The 19,749-nt window shown below is 34.2% G+C and overlaps 1 protein-coding gene across 3 annotated transcripts in view; it reads right to left on the reverse strand.

The window, feature by feature from the left end:
• VPS13B (vacuolar protein sorting 13 homolog B) overlaps positions 1–19,749 on the reverse strand; it is a 777,819-nt gene that overhangs the window by 189,918 nt on the left and 568,152 nt on the right. For all 3 annotated transcript variants that reach the window (XM_023517476.1, XM_023517471.1, XM_023517472.1), the window contains exon 35: positions 7,327–7,464. In XM_023517476.1, the coding sequence (XP_023373244.1) occupies positions 7,327–7,464 (138 nt within the window). The remainder of the gene's footprint in view (positions 1–7,326; positions 7,465–19,749) is intronic.

The following is a 19,749-nucleotide window of genomic DNA, read 5'->3' on the forward strand; positions in this document are numbered from 1 at the left end:
CATCAAAAGCATAAGCAGCAAAAGCAAAAATTGATAAGTGGTACTACAATAAACTAATAAGATTCTACCCAGCAAAAACAAATGAACAACCAACCAACAGAACTAAGAGACAACCTACAGAATGGGAGAAACTATTTGCAAACTATACATCTGATAAGAGGTTACTATCTAAAATATGTTAGAAACCCAAATGACTCAATAGCAAAAACAAACAACAAACAAAAAACAATTAAAAAATGGCAAAAGACTTAGACATTTTTCAAAAGAAGACATACAAGTGGCCAACACATATATGAAAAAGTGTTCAACATAACTGATTCAGGAAAATCTGAATCAAAATCATGAAATATAACCTGTTTCTGCTACAAAGGCTATTATCACAAAGAGAAAAGAGAAAGTATTGGTAAGGATGTGGAACAAAGGAACCTACTGCCATACTCTTGGTGGTAATGTAAATTAGTATAGCCATTATGGAAAGCAGTATGGAAATTCTTCAATAAATTAAAACTAGAACTATTATACAATCCAGCAATCCCACTACTGAGTATAGATCCAAAAGAAATATAATCAGTATGTCAAAGAGATATCTGGAACCCTACGTTTATTACAGCACATTTCACAATAGCCAAGAGATGGAATCAACCTAAGTGTTTATCAACAAATGGAAAAAGAAAATATGTTTTACATACACAATGGACTACTATTCAGCCTTAAAAAGGATGAAATTCTTGCCATTTTCAACAACATGGATGAACTTGGCAGACATTATGCCTATTGAAACAAGCCAGACAAAAAAAGACAAATAGGGTGGGCTTGGTGGCTCATGCCTATAATCCTAGCACTTTGGGAGGCCAAGGCAAGAGGATCACTTGAGGCCAGAAATTCACAGCCAGTGTGATCAAGAGTGAGACCCTGTATCTTCAAAAAATTTAAACGATTATCCAGGAGTGGTATCAGTACCTGTAGTCCTAGCTACTTGGGAAGCTGAGGCAGGAGGATTGCTTGAGCCAAGGAGTTTGAGTTTGCATTGAGGTATAATGACACCACTGTGCTGTAGCCCAGGCAACAAACAGAGCATAATGGTCTCAAAAAAATAAAGAACCCCCAAACAACAGCAACAAACAACAACAAAAATACTGTATGAACTTATTTATATGTGGAATCTAAAAAAGTCAAACTCATAAAAACAGACCCTAGAATGGTGGTTGCCAGGGGGTAGGGGTTGGGAAAACAGAGAAGTTGGTCAGAGGATACAAAGTTATGGTTATGCAGGATAAATAAGCTCTAGAGGTCTAAAGTGCAGCATTTTGATTACAGTTAATACTACTATATTATATACTTAAAGTTTGCTGGAGTAGCTCTTACATGTTTTACCACAAATAAAAATTATAACTACGTGAGGTAATAGATATGTTAGGTTGCTTGCAGTAATCATTTCACAATGATACACATATCAAAGCATCACATTTTACATCTTAAATTTTATAATTTTTATTTGTCAAGTATATCTCTATTTTTTTTTTTTTTTTGAGACAGAGCCTCAATCTGTCCCCCTGGGTAGAGTGCTATGGCTTCACTGCTCACAGCAACCTCCAACTCCTGGGCTCAAGCGAGTCTCCTGCCTCCTCCTCCCAAGTAGCTGAGACCACAGGCACCCGCCACAACGCCCGGCTATTTTTTGGTTGCAGCCATTATTGTTGTTTGGTGGGTCCGGGCTGGATTCGAACCCGCCACCTTAGGTGTATGTGGCTGGCGCCTTAGCTGCTTGAGCCACAGGCGCCGAGCCTGTCAAGTATATCTCAATAAAGCTGGAAATAAATAAAATCCATCTGAAATTTTCAATAGAAAAAAATTTTTTAATAAAAAAGTCATACTATTTATTTTTCATTTTCTATTCCAGAAAATATCAGGCAAGTATTATTTCATCTTTTTCAGATCTCTTAATATCCCCAAAGCACTCACTTTCAAGATATGTCTGAATTATTCCCCCTTGAGTAATTAATTTAGTAAGCACAAAAGCAGAGTTCACCCAGAAAGGTAGAAACATTTCAAAATCTACATATATTTGGCTCTGTGCCTATAGCTCAGTGGCTAGGGTGCTGGGCACATACACCAAAGCTGAAGGGTTCAAACCCAGCCCAGGCCTCCCAAACAATAATGACAACTACAATAACAACAACAACAACAACAAAAATAGCTGGGAGTTGTGGCAGGCACCTGTAGTCCCAGCTACTTGGGTTCACTTGAGCCCAAGAGTTTGAGGTTGCTGTGAGCTGTAATGTCACAGCACTCTACCGAGGGTGACGTAGTGAGATTCTGTCTCAAAACAAAATAAAACAAACAAACAACCCTCCCCACAACATATATATTATACATATATTTTAAGTACATTTTATCCTTAAAATTTCCACTTTAAATTCACATAAATAAACCTATTTGCATAGTGTGTACCTAACACACTAAAAGTTAGGCCTTAAATATTATAATTTTTAAAATTATAAAATTTATAAAATTTTAATTAAAAAATTACAAATTTTAAGTTAAAAGTTTATAGCACTTAAGCACACATTTTCATTCAAATCAAAGAGGTTTTGCGGTAATGCAATAGTCTAGGATGTTTAGGAATTATTTTAATGTAGAAATAAAATGATTGTAATCTCGAAAACACTAGTTAATCCATATAGTATAAGAAGAAACTATATTCAAAACAGCATAACTGACTCAGGTCAAACAGATATTTTAAACAAAAAAAATCAAATAAAAGCAGAGATGAAACTAATCTAGAGCTTGAGTGAAACCAGAAAAACTGAGAACTACATAGGGAAATTAATGAATAGGTTAAACAGGGTAAGACTAAAAAAGTGATTTTATTAGGAGGAAGACATCAGTTGCTATGTGTTCCAAATACAGGTACCCTATATACTAAATCAAGAAATGTAAAACTGCATTCATAACTTTGTGTTTGATATACACATGTTATATAAATTATGTAATGAATGTTGGAAGCGAATTAATAATTTCAAGTATAAATGCCTTGGAAATGTTCTCCCAATTTGGTACTTCTATTCTTTCTTGTCATTTAAATGTCAGTTCATGGCTACAATGACAGTGGTTCAAAAATCTGTCTAAAAAAGAACAATGAAAAAAATACTAGGAAGCTCAAATGTTTTTGCAAATGAGTTAATTAAAAAAATCTGCACCCTTACTAGTTCTTCTCACATGTCAGCTCTCGTTAAATTAAAAAAAAAAAATCTTATTTCAAAGTTAAGAAATCTTATGGTTAACAAAACTTTTAAATGGAATCAAGTGGGCACATTCCTACACTTCTGTATGATGTCATACCAAACACTCCACAGCTGAATCTGAATTTGTAAGAGTATGAATGATTTTTCAATATAAAAAGTATCTGATCTAACGCTCATTTTTTCACTATAGGCTAACTGTGCTTGGAACAGGTGGCCCTGCTTTCAATTATGGAGGACTAGCATGCCAGTGTGAGGCCTGGATTAGTTCACCTTCTCACGGGGAATTTTCCTCGGCTGGGAATGGATTTATTATGGCTTCACACATGGAATAGAGCTCATGTCAGCTGAGGGCAGTGACACATCATATGATTCAAATTAACCTGCTGTGGACTGTTCCGCAGGGCTTAGATTGTGTATTAAAATGACGACATTTTAAAAACAGCTTGAAAGAAACCAGGATTGCTGAACTGCAATGGTTCCAATTTGTTCCAACTAATCTATCACCTGCTGGAGATATTATTCTAGTGGGTTTCTGGTAGCTGCTGTTTTCCAGGTTTCTCCAAGCCACTGACCTTGCTAATGGGTACAATTGCTGCCTCTGAAGGAAAAAGGTGGGGGTTGGGAGAGCTTTGAAGGAGTTTTTTTGATGTAGAAGTTGGGACCTACCTTTTGCTCCAAGGTACTATTAAGTGAACAGAGGAAATAAGGGAATACTCAAGACCTCTGAATTATTTTTCCAAAAACAAATGTTGAATAACAACATTTGTATCCCCTTGGTTAGTGAGAAGAATCCCTGAAAAATAAATCTTAAAGGCTAATCAAAAGTTGTGCATGATAACACAATAATAGCATTACATAAAAATTAGAAGTACTATTTTTAATGCCTCCACTGTTATTTATAATGCTTCTTTTTGTTTTTCAAGGAAATGCAACGGTATTGGAGAACATGAATAAAGCTGAAGTTTGTTTCTTGAAGTCTTAGCATAAATGATATTTCTCTTAGTATTCTATTACCTAAACTCTGGAAAAAGTATAATTTTTTTGAGTTGCCAAAAATCTATAAAATAATACATTCATATGGTAAAAGATGTTTTAATGTGTCCTGGTGGTGGCGAATGTTACTCTTTGCTATACAGTTTTTAGATTTCTAAATTAATATAGCTAGACATTCTGGCTGTGTAGTGAGACAACATACTTATTCTATGGAATAACATCTACTTAACCTACTTTAAATGACAATTATTTGCAGTAAGAAAATTTTTGTCTAAGATAATAAATTCTGGATCAGTTCAAAGCTATTGGTTATTATTTTAATAGAAATTCCATACAGCTGATATATTATTCAAACTAATTTTCCTTCAAATAAAAAAAAAATAAACGTACCTTGGTTAAAATGTTTTATGCTTTGAAAAAGTTAATTCATTTATTGGAATTTAATTTGGTTTTTCATAAAAAAGTGCCATTCTTAAAGCCACTCATCTTTCTTTGTTGCCATTCTCTTCTGTGCCCCCAAATATCTGCAGTTGGCTTTCAAAAACTGTGACTGATGGCTTTTAAAAAACCATATATGATAAAACTATTATTATGTACTAATCAGTCATATAAAACTTGCTACAAAAAGTATAGTATACACCACTAGCATCCCCTTCACCTGGGAGCTTGTTAGACATGTAGACTTTCAAGCCAGACTTTCTTGAACTATTAAATCACTATTTATATTTTCATGAACTCCCCACAGAGGCTTCAAATGCAGAATCAAGTTTAAGAATCATTGCCATAAAATAACTACTTCAATTCATTTACTTTAAAGTTCAAATCTCCAAATACATTATCACTATTATTGAATGAACATAAAATCAGAAATGGTGGTATTTAATTACCAATTTTGAAAAGACTCTTAAACACAAAAGTATAACTACTTAAAAATCACATTTCTACTACATAGTTGCACTAAATGCTAAAATTATAAGTACCTAATTTCTCATTCATGAATTGGCATTTCTCTTAAAATTCAATATATTTAGGTGCCTCAAAAATATGGTACACAATTTACTATGAATTAGCAAACCCCATCCCTTCTACAAACAAATCAATCAAATGTAAACTACAAGAGAACTTTTTAGCCAAAGTTGAGCGAAAGTGCCTAAAAACAAAAGAAACCTGAAAGTAAAACTGAAGAACTAATCATTTGTTCTCACCCTGTTCTACCATGTTCAGACTTTCACACATGAACAACTTTGAAATCAGGAAGCACCTTGCAACTGATGTAATCACTGTTTCATAGTTTAAATGGCAAAAGTTTTTTCTTAGTGGCACATACAACGTTTTTTTCTTACAATTGATATGTTGGTGGTGGACTGGATTTAATGAAATATGGTACCTCACACTAGTGAAATACTAGGACTTACATTTCTCTAATCCATCTATCATCTTACTCCCAAGGCTTCTTTCAACATGTGAATGACTCCTTTATCCTTCATCATCACTTTCTTGCCTTCCTTGAAGTCTTTTAAAACCATATCTAGATATCTGTGATGATTATAAGTAGTTCTTCATAATTCTACACCCTCACAATCCCAGCACTGGAGAAATATGCTGAAGAAGAACTTGGCCCAGAGAAAGGGCCAGTGTATGTAGCTTCAGACTCAGCTACTCCAGACATCTTGATTAGTCTTTTTCTCCATCCGTAGTTAAGATGCTAAGTGCATTGGCATACCAAGACACACTGATATGGCCTATATATTTTTCCTTCATTAAAATGCCTTACAGAGTATTGCTAAGACATCATAACATCATGTTAAATTCTTACTGAAGAAACTAGTATTAATTTACAGAGTATTAGAGTATTAAATTACAGAGTATTACTAGTATTAGCCTTACAGAGTATTGCTAAGACATCATAACATCATGTTAAATTCTTACTGAAGAAACTAGTATTAATTTAATGACTAACGTTATTAAAACAAAAGAAAAACTGAAATGTAGCAATTTCTGTTAAATAATAGCTAAGACCACACTCAGGTGAGGGAAGAATAACATGAGGTGAAGTAAGAAGAAAAAGAGCAAAAAAAAAAGAATGAGGAAGGAAGATAGGTGAAAAGAGAAAAAATCTTTTAGTTATACTAAAATTAGCATAGTAAAGAAGTTAAGACCTAGTCTTTGGAATCATAAAGACCTAAGTTGGAATGCCCCTCTGTCACTATGGCCTTAGGAAATTTACTTTACTTTTTTCAGTTTTAGCTTTTTTATATGTAATGTGGGGATAAGTATAGCACCTACTCTTGAGTCTGTATCAGTATGGGAAGTGCTTAGTGCCTTGTTAATAAACAAACACTCAATACATTTATCTATCTAATATTGAGTACTTATTATGTCTCAAGCACTTTCTTAAGCATTTAAAATAGGTGTACTTAACCATTGAGTCTAATTAATGTCTTTTAGGGTATGTGTCCTACCCTATTCATCCATTCATTTATTCTCTTCTTTTTTGTTTGTTTGTTTGTTTGTTTTTGTAGAGACAGACCCTTGGTAGAGTGCTGTGGCATCATACAGCTCATAACAACCTTCAACTCCTGGGATTAGGTGATTCTCTTGCCTCAGCCTCCCGAGTAGCTGGGACTATAGGTGCCTGCCACAATGCCTGGCTATTTTTTTGCTGCAGTTTGGCTGGGCCCAGGTTTGAACCCGCCATCTTCAGCATATGGGGCCGGCACCCTACTCACTGAGCCACAGGCGCCACCCCATTTATTCTCTTCATATGCAGCTAGGAAAAGTGAGGAATAGATTAAACTAAATGTCTAAGATCATACAATTAAAAGAAAAGATAGTAATAAAATATAGGGACTTTGCCTTGCAGTCAACTATTCTTTAATTGATAACTACTTTTGTCCGGCCAACGGTGATTTTTAATGTATACTTATATTTGCCTTCTGATATCTAGAATGGACAGCCTGAAAAAAGTATATTTCTTGAAAACAAATGAATTATTCCTTTTTCAAGGAATGCCAAGATTACTAACAGATCCTACATACATGTAAATATACTCACATAAAAAAACACACATACTTGCAAACTTTCTTACCTGGTCCATTAAGAAAATCTTTAATTTGTAGTGTTACAAGGGAAGGCGGAATACCACTTTTGCTGTCTATTTCTCCGGGCACTGTCTGCAGCCAAACACTACAGTAATCAAGTGGTTCAGGCAGAGTCTTCCCAGGATCTAAAGTGACAAAATTGAAATTAAAAATATCAATTACATCACAGACATGTCATTTTGGTGGATGAGTTTGAGTAGATCAATGATACGAAAAATGGTTAAATAATTATATGCAGCCTTCATCGTTTCATCTGTTTGTACACACACACAAGTACTTGTATCAAAAAAGATAAACTATCTCTGTATCAAGTGGGATGAAAACCATGTTTTCTACAAACAGGCCAAAGAGAAAAAAAATCGCAAGTCTTATATCATTGTTGAGTGAATGTAAAGTTTCTGAACTCTGAGCTGCTGTTAACAGTTTAATAGTTGGACAGTTTTTTAGACTGTTAGAAACAAATTTTTTAAATAAGATCAGTCTTGTCATCTTAACAAAAGGCACATACATGTTCAAAGATACAGTGGATTAGTACTACTTAGGGGCTATTTGATCTGTTTCAGAGTTTTACTGACATTATAATCTCTTTTTACCACTAGGCCTTTGAAGTTAACTTCAGTAGCATTCCCATAACCTTTAATGATAAAAATTGGTCAATCTTTTAATAGTCCCAATTATGACTAAAACTTAAGGTTCTTCTGCTTTGACATTTTTATGTTTAATTCTATTGTTTTTTTTTACTTTTTATGATTAATATTGAGTATTTTTTAAAGAGTATGTTTGGCTCTTGGTACTGGCAACCTGAATCTGCTTTTTAATGGTTAGAAATCCACATTTTTTATTGAAATAACTCTAAATAAAACGACTGCTGTATCTTGGCATACAATGTAGTAGTAAGCTTTTAAAAAACTTCTAATATTTACTTTTTCTTTAGGTTCGTGATTGTTTTACTTTCTGTATTTTAATGGCCTCTGAATGTCAATTTTATAAGGATGTTCTTGCCATAGAGTCCATCTATTCCATTTTCAGTTGATTCGAAATGTGTTGTTAAAGTGTTATTTATTTTGGGTTTTATTGATTGGATTGCTTTCAAGAATAGCATTTACATACAGGGTATTATATTCAACATATGGTTATTTAGTATTACTGTCATATGTGAAGTGGGCATATAAATTCTGCCTTGGAATTTGTATTTCTTGACCTTATCATGTGATCCTTATGAAATTTGGCACATATGAACCTTATGTGATTTCAAAGAAAATACTGAAGCAATTGATCGTGACATTAGATCTACATGGTAAAGATCAAACACTAGGCTAGGGCATTCTTCTCTTTTTATATGATCAGTGAATTTAAAGCAGTGAGAATATGCATACATTACATAGTAACACTATACTGTTCTCTTTTAATATAATGGTTAAGTCTGGTAAAAAGATGACAAAAGTGTGTTGCTGATAGTATCTATAATCAGTTTGTAGGAGCTATGCAACCTGCTAAGATCTGAATGTCTATTTCTTTTTTTCTTTTTTGAGACAGAGCTTCAAGCTGTCCCCCTGGGTAGAGTCCCATGGCATCACAGCTCACAGCAACCTCCAACTCCTAGGCTCAAGCGAGTCTCCTGCCTCAGCCTCCCAAGTAACTGGGACCACAGGTGCCCACCACAACACTCGGCTATTTTTTGGTTGCAGCCATCGTTGTTTGGCGGGCCCAGGCTGGATTTGAACCCACTACCTTAGGTGTATGTGGCTGGCGCATTAGCCACTTGAGCCACGGGTGCTGAGCCTGAATGTCTATTTCTAAGGTCTCACTATGCACTAATCACCAAAAGTAGTTATTATTGAGCAAGTGGTACTGTGTTAGATCTATATAAAGAGATGTAATTCTTAATTTTGAACAGAATATAATCAAGAGAGAGAGAACAATGATCTAACAGAGAAAACACAGCTATAAATGACATTGTTTATGTTTTAATTCACCTCTGTTCATTATTTTTTATTTACAAAATAAGTAATAAACACAGATGAATTAAATTGATATAGAAATAAATATTAACATGCTGTGTTAAAACTGGCAAGTAAAACAGGACAATATGTAAAACAAGTTATAGAAACTACATATTAAAATTTGTATGATGTTGGAAGAATTGTTATCCTTGTATCATTCAAAATAAGGATAAGGATTCCTAATAGCAGCATAATGTATATTGAGGGAGTACATTAACTATCATAGCGTATATTGAAACAACAAAAGACAATAAATAACAAAAAGAAACAGTAAAGTATGTGATGGTGACAGAAAAGGGTACCAGTAATATACAAAGAATTTGGACAATCAATATAAATACCAATAGAAAAATAAAAGATGAAATAAGCAATAAATAAAGAAACTAAATAAAACAGTTAACCAAATTAAATGGTATATAAACATTTAATAATGTTAGCATTAAAAATTACTAAATCCTAGCAATAATGAAATAAACAATTTTTAAAATAAAATAGTTTTTCAATTACCAGATGGTCTTGGACTAAAAAAAGATAATGTCTGTGTTGGTGGTTTTTGATGAGAGATCCATCCTCATCCAATAGTGGCAGGAGGGTAATTTCATAATACATAATAAACTTTAAATGTGTATATCATTTGTTCTAGCAAACTAACTTGTAAGAATTTAATCCAACACACACACTCACACTCCAAAGAGGAGAACCGTTTATCATAGCAAAAAATCAACCAACCGATCAACCAAAAATCCTAGATGTCCATCAACAGATTAATGTTTAAATAATGGTAATCTATACAATTGTTTAAGAAAATCAAGAAAATCTATATTTATTGACATAGTAAGACAGCTGTTTTATATTGTTAATAGAAAAAAAAAACCAAGCATTAAACATTTTCACTACTTGGCTATTTAGGATTCCCTTTACATAAAATATTTATTTATATATTTTTCTATCAGGTTCTTTCTCTTACTGATTTGTAGGAGATCCTCATATATTTTATTATATTTTTGTCATATGCAGCAAATGCTCTGTCATATTTTTTAAAAGAGGTTGTCTTTTAATTTCATTCTGATACTTTTTGCATGCACATTTTTTTTTTTTTTTTTTTTTTGCAGGTTTTGGCCAGGGCTGGGTTTGAATCTGCCACCTCTGGCATATGGGGCCGGCGCCCTACTCCTTTGAGCCACAGGTGCCAACCCATGCATACTTTTTTATTATAGATGTGGCACTAAAATCTATTAATTTTTATTTTATGAGCTTTTTTTAAGGTAATTATATATTTTCCTATAGGTCCTTGAAGCACTTTTAAGATTTGTTTTTACTTTTAGCTGCTGAATCCTTCTGGAGAGTACTATTTTACGAAAAATGGGAAAAATCCTTCTCAGCTTCACTCTTAATCAGAAATGTATGAATTAAAACAAGAAATACAATTTTTCATTCATCAGATTATGATAGATTAAAAGATTAATGATATCCTGTGCAGGGAAGAAGGAAAAGAAACAGAGTCTCCCATGGATGGTGGATGAGATTGTACACAGAGTATTTTTGCATGGGCAGGAGAGGCGGCTAACAGTGAGTGTTTATCTAAATTCTAGATGTCCAGGTCCCTAGAATCAGAAGGGGATCTATAGGACTATCTCTTAAAGAAATACCTAAGAATACATAGATAGCTGTCCAAAGAAATTGACTGCAACATCATTTGAAATATAAAAATTTGGAGAAAATAAAACTAAATATTCATCTATAGAGAAATGGCAAAATAAATTATGAGTATGCTATAATACCGTATAGAACACTCTGCTGCTGACAAAAAGAACACAGTCAATATCATATATTGATATAGGACTTCAAATGGTGTTTTTCAGTGAATAAAACAAAGTATAGGATAATGACTTAGCACATTCAAGTGTAAAAAAACTCTACATACAAATACACATAGACATACACAGACTTTGGTTTTTAAATATGGAGATCTATCATCTCTAGGATGACCAGTCACATATGGTGACTGACATATAGACCTTTAAGTTATTTAGGACTGAAGACGAAATAGGACTATTTACCAAGCATTTCCAAAAATTAAAATGAAGGGGAAAATAATAAGCATTTCAATGTGAGTTTGATGATAAATGAGGTAGGTTTCTGTAGGTACCTCTTTTCTGAGTTGTAGTTAGAGGGCCTGGTCATCTGGCACCCAACCTATGTGTCTACACTGAGTATTTATGGGGGGATATGATTTAATAGGAGATAAGATAACCCAACTGGCAACAGTTGAAAGCAGAATAGAATTAGAAATTAAAACAGCTGTAGAAGTCTAAGAAATTTATCCAAAGAAGCCAAAATTGACTGTTTCCCAGTAATGAATTAGGACATCTTGTTTTAAAAGTATGCCTAAATTTACAGGGTTAATAAAATAGCACAACTGAAATTAGGAAGATGTAGAAAAACACAGGTTGCATGGTTGATAAGTATTGAATGCACGTCAGGACTGGTGGCTCCTCTTCCAGTTTTGGCTAAAATCTTTACTTTGAAAATGCCTGTAGTCCTTGTTGTCAGATGAAGCAGCAGTAGCAGCAGAAAGGTATGTCAACATCCCAGAGAAATGGCTCAAGTTTGCAAAGGCACTTTTTTTTTAGTCTTTTATACTCTTGAAGGCTAATAATGAGGGGGATAACTCTTAGCTTCCTCTACTATCTTCATTTTAACATCTCCTCAATTCCATCATCAGGTCTAGAAAATATGATTCATATTATACCAATTCTAAATTGCTCTGGATGCAAGGTAAGTGCCACTATGTCCTTGTGGATTTCCAGGCATTTGGCTAGCTTCATGAGCACTTTCCCCCATGCTCTTCACCTCAAAAAATGTGATACGAAGGGCAAGAAGAAATTTCCTGGTTTGAAATTCCAGGTCCTCACCTGATGTGCATGATGCAATGGCACATTTCAAAACTCTTAAGAATACAGTATAATTGTCTTACCACAACAAATAAGTAAGCGAGGTAATGGTTGTGTTAATCAGTTTGAAATAAGCATTTCACATTGTATATCGAATCAGTACATCATACCCCATACCCCATAAATGTATCAATGTACACAGTTATGATTTAATAAAGGAAAACAAACAAACAAAAATCCTAGGTCAGCAGCCCATAGGAACAAGAAGAGGAAGGGATTAAAGTGGCTGCTGGGATGTTTGATCACCAATGTCCAGGGCTCTTACTTTTATTTTTTATTTATTATTGTTATTATTATTATTATTTTTGAGACAGACTCTCACTATGTCACCCTTGGTAGAGTGCTGTGACATCACAGCTCACAGCAATCTCAAACTCTTGGGCTCAAGTGATTATCTTGCCTTAGCTTCCCAAGTAGTTGGGACTACAGGCACCTGCCACAGTGCCTGGCTATTTTTGTTGTTGTTGTTGTTGCAGTTGTCATTGTTGATTTTAGCTGGCCCAGGCTAGGTTTGAACTCACCAGCCTCAGTGTATGTGGCCGGCGCCCTACCCACTGAGATATGGGCACCACCTGGCTCTTTTAGAACCAAGTTTCCCATATCTTGCAAGAAGAAAGTGTATCTTGATACTTAATGATGCTAAACAACAGGTACTATGTGAAATAGTCAATGAACTCCTTTTAATTTACTTTCTGTGCTTTTTGTGTTATTCTTGATCTCTTTCCCATTTGGTTGTTTTCATATTAGTTCTAATGTGGGTTTCAGCTATTTTTGCTTTGTATTTTTTCTGAGACTTAGGAGTCACATGTTATCAGATATTTCACAGGACATTTGATTAAAATTCAATGCAAGTAAACTCAGGGTGCTATCCAGTGGGGGGGGGGGAAACAGAGTCACATATCTAAGGAAGATAACCTTAATACCAACTGCTCTAACCAAAGTCTATGTTCTGTAACATTAAAGCCACTCCAATTGCCTTTGAATGATTTCCCCATTTTTCATTTGTTTTAAGTAGATGTTGATAATTAAAATAGGTGTCACAAAGGCCAGGACACTACTCTTTTCCTCATGCCCCACAGTGAAGGTCAATTAAAGTCCCCTATCACTGGTAATAATTACAGAAGTCACAACCTGTAGTTGAATAATACTTCATATTTTCAAGGTATTTGAAAGCTCAGATTAAAGTATTAAAACCAGGTATTATTATATCCATTTTAGAGATAAGGAAACTAAAGCACCAAGAAATTTAGTTATTTACTTCAAAGAGCTTTGGCATTAGAACCAAGATTAAAAGTCAGGTTTTCTGATTTCTATTCTAATACCCTTCCCCATACAATATTAATTCCTCTCACTGGCTGGGTCATTTCTTATTTAACCTTCTCACCACTTTTCTCCTGAGTGATGCACTGCACTGCCTCTCATTTAAGAGATCTACTTACTTGCTGATTCCTGTAAAAGTAATAATTCCATTTCACATTACTGGCCAGAAAGAAATGTTCCCAGCAGCTAAATTTTCAGATAAATGTTCAAGTTGTGATCATTATGACATTAGAGTCATAGGTTAATTCTAAGCCTTTCCAGGGACATTAATAAAACCTTTAATTCTAAAGAGACATGTAATTCAATACTTTCCTTAAAGTCACAATAACTAAACGAAATCAAGATATGATTTATGAGGTGTAAGAAACCATTTTATGATTTTTCAACTGTTGGTTTACTCAAATGTCTTTGGCACATTTTCTGCAGTTCTATTCATGAAAAAGTAAAAAAGCCAATTACTATAACTAAAAATTTTCAGGCTACATAATAGTTATAATTATACTGAAACTATGTGAATTTTTTGGGGGGGAGGCAATTATAACCACTATTTTAAAATAGACTTAAAGATATTAACAACAATGACAAAAGCAACAACAATAATATCAACATTCACTGAGCCTTGTGCCCCACACGTTGCTAAGAACTTCACACAGTTTAATCCTCATACTGACCCCAGAAGGTTGCTACCAGTATTTTCTCCATATTAAAGACAAGGAAACCAAGGCTGACAGAGGTTAAAAGATGTGTCCACAGCCACACAGCTGCAAGGAATAGAGTTGGGATTAAAACTCAGAACTGATAAAACTCCAAATATAGAGCTCTCTTTGGACTCTGCATTTCTAGTTTAACTCTTAATTGGACTTTAAGTTATACTTGCAGCATTTATAAAACTTTAAATTGCAAATAGTGTCCTATACTAGAGATATCATATCATACACTGTCCTACAGAGTAATGTGTCATCAGCAGCTTTTTCAGTATGATACACTCCAATAAACTTTAAGTTCTGTATTTTAGTCTAGCTGTTGTTTGAAAAGTTACAATTGGGTAAATAAGTTGCAAGAAGGCAGAAGCAACTGTTTTCAATGGGTTTCTTTGTTAGTTCCTAGCACACATTTATGAGAAACAAGATACGGGATTAACTGTGTACTAAGGATGTAGGGGAGTTAAATTCCCTTAGAATGGTTCAACTCCTTCACAATTGACCAGATGGCACAGTCATTTCTTCAAAAACAAACAAAAAGCCCCAAACAAACAAGAAGAAAAATGACTTTTTGAGGCTGCCTTGGGCTGCATAGTCAAGAAATGAGGCAATTTCAAATCTGGACTCCATTACCTTAAACAAAACAAATACCAATTTTTAAATATTTATAAACACAACTAATACGATTATGTTAAAAACAACTACATACATCTTTATTTAAATGAGAACTGCCAATTATACAGCTGCTACATATAAAGGTGCTGGCAGAAGATCTCATTTCTGTTAGAGGTTGCTCCAGGTGGGAAGAGTATGGGAAATCTCATTGCCATGTTATTTTAACATACAGGTATGTATATAGCAGAGGTCCTCAAACTTTTTAAACAAGGGGCCAGTTCACTGTCCCTCAGACCATTGGAGGGCCGGATTGTGGGTCCCGGGACCAGTTGGCTGCTGGTCAGGACAGGCAGTGGTGGCAAAAACACCAGCGGGCAGATAAATGTCCTAAGTGGGCTGTATGTGGCCTGTGGGCCACGGTTTGAGGACACCTGGTATACAGTATTGTAAAGAAACCTGTTAACTCAGACATATTATCTACTTACACTAGGTGGAAAATCATTTGAAGTAAATTATTAGTATCAATAGTCACACAAGAAATTCAAGTTGGTAATTTAGTCTTTAAATAATCTGCCTGTTTTTAAAGAAGTAAAACATAGCACTATATAAAGCTTAAAGATATAGTTAGCATAATTATTGCATAATTTCAGATTGGGGATTGTACTTTACTAATAATACTTTCAAAATCATAAGTAATTTCATCATTTTATTTCACTTTAGCTTTCTAAAATACAAGCATATATAGTTATAAATTCGATTTATCATCTATTCTGAGTAGAATCTCACATAGAATTTAGAATATATATGTCTGTGTATATATGTATACATGGGGGATTGGTTCCAGGACCTCCCACAGATACCAAAATCCACGGATGCTCAAGCCCCTGATATAAAATGGCCTAGTATTTGCATTACAACCTATGAATATTCTTCTGTATACTTTAAACAGTCTCTATCTTGATGACTTACAATGACTAATACAATGTAAGTGCTACATGAATAGTTGCTATATTGTTTTGTTTCGGAAGTAACAAGAAAAAAATACCTGTATGTTCAGTACAGACAAAATGATTTAAAAAATATTTTTAATCTATGGTTTTTGAATCCGTAGGTACGGAATCCATGGATACTGAGAGTTGAATGTATACAATAATTCCCTCTTATCTGTGATTTCAGTTAGCTGTGGTCAACCATAATGCACAAATATCTTGAGAGGGAGAAAGAGACACCACATTCGCATAACTTTTATTAGAAAATCTTGTTACAATCATCCTATTTTCTTATTGTTTTTGTTAATCTCTTACTGGGACCAATTTATAAATTAAACTATCACAAGTATATGCATATGTATAGGACAAAACATAATATATATATTTCGTTTGGTACTATTTATGGTTTCATGCATCCATTGAGGGTCTTGGACCATACACACTAAGGACACGGGTTTTATGTACACATATTTAACTGTACATATAATTTTTAAATTATATATGAGGACTGTCTGTAAAGTATCCAGCCACATACTATGAAAAGAGGCTTACATGGCTGGATATGTTCTGGACAGCCCTCATATATCAGTCATGTGTCTTAGGAAGTGGGCAATGAATTTCATAGTTCTGCCTCTTCTAACTTGATTTATAATATATGAAGTCCTAACGAACATATGGCAAGTGATATACATAAGCATTTAAGACTTTAAACAGCTGTTACAACTTTATTTCATGAGGAAAAAGTAAACACATGATTGCTGCCCTTTGAGTATTTGCTTAGTGGTGACACTAGAAGAAACAATACTGATAACACACTAGGAACAATAATCATTGATTACAGTACATTAAACTGATCCAAGCTCAGAGAGGTAAAGATATGAAAGTATCACTTTTGAAGGAAATTCTATATTAAGACTCAGAAAACCAGACCTTGGCTAATGGACTACAAATATTATTATTATTTGAAAATTGCAGGATTTCTGGCATAAGCCCAAACTGGAATAAGCTTACTACAGACTCTCTTGCTGCTTAAAGTTAAAATCTTTGTAAAAAATATAAAAAGCAAATAAATAGGCTGGGCCCGGTGGCTCATGCCTGTAATCCTAGCACTCTGAGAGGCTTAGAAAGGTGGATTGCTTGAGCTTACAAATTCGAGACCAGCCTGAGCACAAGTGAGACCCTGTCTCTAAAAAATAGCTGAGCGTTGTGGAGAATGCCTGTAGTCTCAGCTACTTAGGAGGCTGAGGCGAGAGCTTTGAGGTTGCTGTGAGCTATGACATCACAGTGCTCTATCAAGGGGGACAAAGTGAGGCAAGGTCTCAAAAAAAAAAGCAACAAATAAATACATGAGGGCTGTGAAAAGTAAATAAGGGCAATGCAGTTAGAGGAGGGAAATTCACTTTGTGGATGTGACCTACATGGTGGTGAATTTCCCAGTTTGCTTTGTTTTTCTTTCTTTCTTTTTTTTTTTTTTTGCAGTTTTTGGCCGGGGCCGGGTTTGAACCCACCACCTCCAGTATATGGGGCCGGCGCCCTACTCCTTTGAGCCATAGGTGCCGCCCTGCTTTGTTTTTCTTTTGTTGTTGTTTTGCATTTTTTCCTTATAACTTTCTTTGACTTGAGAGCGAGTTCTACACTGTAGTGCACAACGATGGCAAGGACACAACCAAAACTCCAAGAGAAATACTGTCTGGTAATTAAAGCCTTTGTGGTTTTTTAGGGAATGGGAGAAATCCTGCTGCTTTTTCTTTCTTTCTCTCTTTCCTGGCTTTGCCCAGGGTAGACCCAGAACGTGTGTGTGTGTGTGTGTGTGTGTGTGTGTGTATGTGTATGCATGTAGAGGGGAGTGAGATGGTTATGTAGTGGTGGTAGTGACACACATAGGTATTTAAGACTTTAAGCAGCTGTTACAACTATATTTCATTAGGTAAAAGTAAACACACCTATAATGAATAGAAATATATAAGTTCTCAGCAGAGAAACTGAAACCACAAAATGAAAAAAAGGGAAATTTTATCAACCTATGGAGAACCAAAGATAAGAAAAAAATTTAAAAATAGGTAGCAAAACCCAACATATTAGATATATGGAAACAGTGACTGAAACAAACATGGAATCCTTATGAGAAACAACAGAGGATAGAAGACAGTGGAATAGCAAGTAAAATGATCTAAGAAATGTCAACCCACAATCCTATGTTCAGCAAAAATATCCTTCATTTTTTTTTTCAATATCAGAAAAACAGAGATACTCTTAGATGAAGGAAAACTAAGAGAATTCATTACTAGCAGCTCTGCTCTAAAAGAAATGTAAAAGGAAGTTTTTAAAGTTGAAGAAATGTATCACAAGGAAACATGGAAGTTTGGGAGTGAAGGAAGAGCACTGGGCAAGGTAAACACCTGGGAATATAAAAGACTCCCTTTTTCCTCTTCAGTTTTTAAAAATATGTAAGATTACTGTAACAAAGATCAAAATCTCATCTGGTAAAGTTTTCAATAAATGTATGTGTAATGTATAAGATAATTATAACATAAATGGGGATAATGAGGGAATGGTTTTAAGGCTCCTACATTTTCCTTGAAGTGATAATTAGACTGTGAAAGATTAGGTATGTGTACCGGAAACCCTAGAGCAAACACTGAAATACATTACAAAGAAATATAGCCACAAAAGTAGACAAATTAAATAGAAAATTAAAAATTAATCTGAATTGCAGCTAAAGTTGAATCTGCTACTATGAAAAAATAATAGACATAAAGAATGGTTTTCTGTATATAGTTTTCCTTAAACCATCCTATATACTACTGATACTAGCTTTTCTAAATTGCTTCTTTGGCATATTAGTTATAGCTCTTACTTAACACATTTAAGTATTTCCCAACTTTCCACATCATGAAGATCTGTATTCAGCAAAACCTTCATAATTTATCATAATAGTACGGTTATTAAATAAAGTGAGGTGCTCAAAGGCAGAAACTGAGTCTTATTTATGACTGATTCCTTGGTATCTTGCACATGTCTGATAAACAGCAGGTGTTCAAACTGAATGAGTGAATTCAATTTACAAACATTGTGTGAATATAGAAATGAAAACACAGTAGGGATAAGTGGTTCTTTGGTAAAGTAATAAGAAGACTAAGACAGGAAGGAAATGCAATTTAAAAAGCCACATTGATTAAAGTCATCACCTTGAGGTAGTGTACCATATCTCAACAATGTTCAAACGATTTTAGTATTCGCTTTCAGCATCTTCATTACATTTACCTCACTATGTTAAATGAAACTATATCTTCAGAATTATTATCAAAAATATTTCCATCATTCTACAATCACCCAGAGTCATGCTTTAACAACAAATAATGTTAATGATCAGGTGGCTCTTAAAATTTTTAGGATCCTTATGAATTCTAGAATCAAAATTGCTGATATGATAAGCGCCTAAGAGGTTTCCTTTCTATGAATTCTTTTGTAATGTTCATACAAACTAATGAGCAAAATGAATTACTCATTAATTAATGAGTTGAATGAAATCTTTCATATATAATCATTTTATTTTACGTAAGAACTGAGATTTTACCTTTTTGAAAATTATTAAACCCTTTTAAAGAGTGAGACAATATCCTTAGTTTTATTTTGGGTCCATCTGATTTCCATATAAAGGAATATGAACACATGTAATAAAGTTTTATGACTTGCATGGAAAATAATAAACAACTACAAACCACATTGTGCTACAAACCAGTATCTCCATAAAAATCTTAGGCATGAGATGTACATATATGCTAAAATTGCTGTTGGCTGGTTGCCACTTGAATTACCTTATGGAAA

The sequence above is a fragment of the Otolemur garnettii genome, unplaced genomic scaffold (assembly GCF_000181295.1).
Source record: "Otolemur garnettii isolate 467f Iridium unplaced genomic scaffold, OtoGar3 scaffold00004, whole genome shotgun sequence".
Taxonomy (NCBI): domain Eukaryota; kingdom Metazoa; phylum Chordata; class Mammalia; order Primates; family Galagidae; genus Otolemur; species Otolemur garnettii.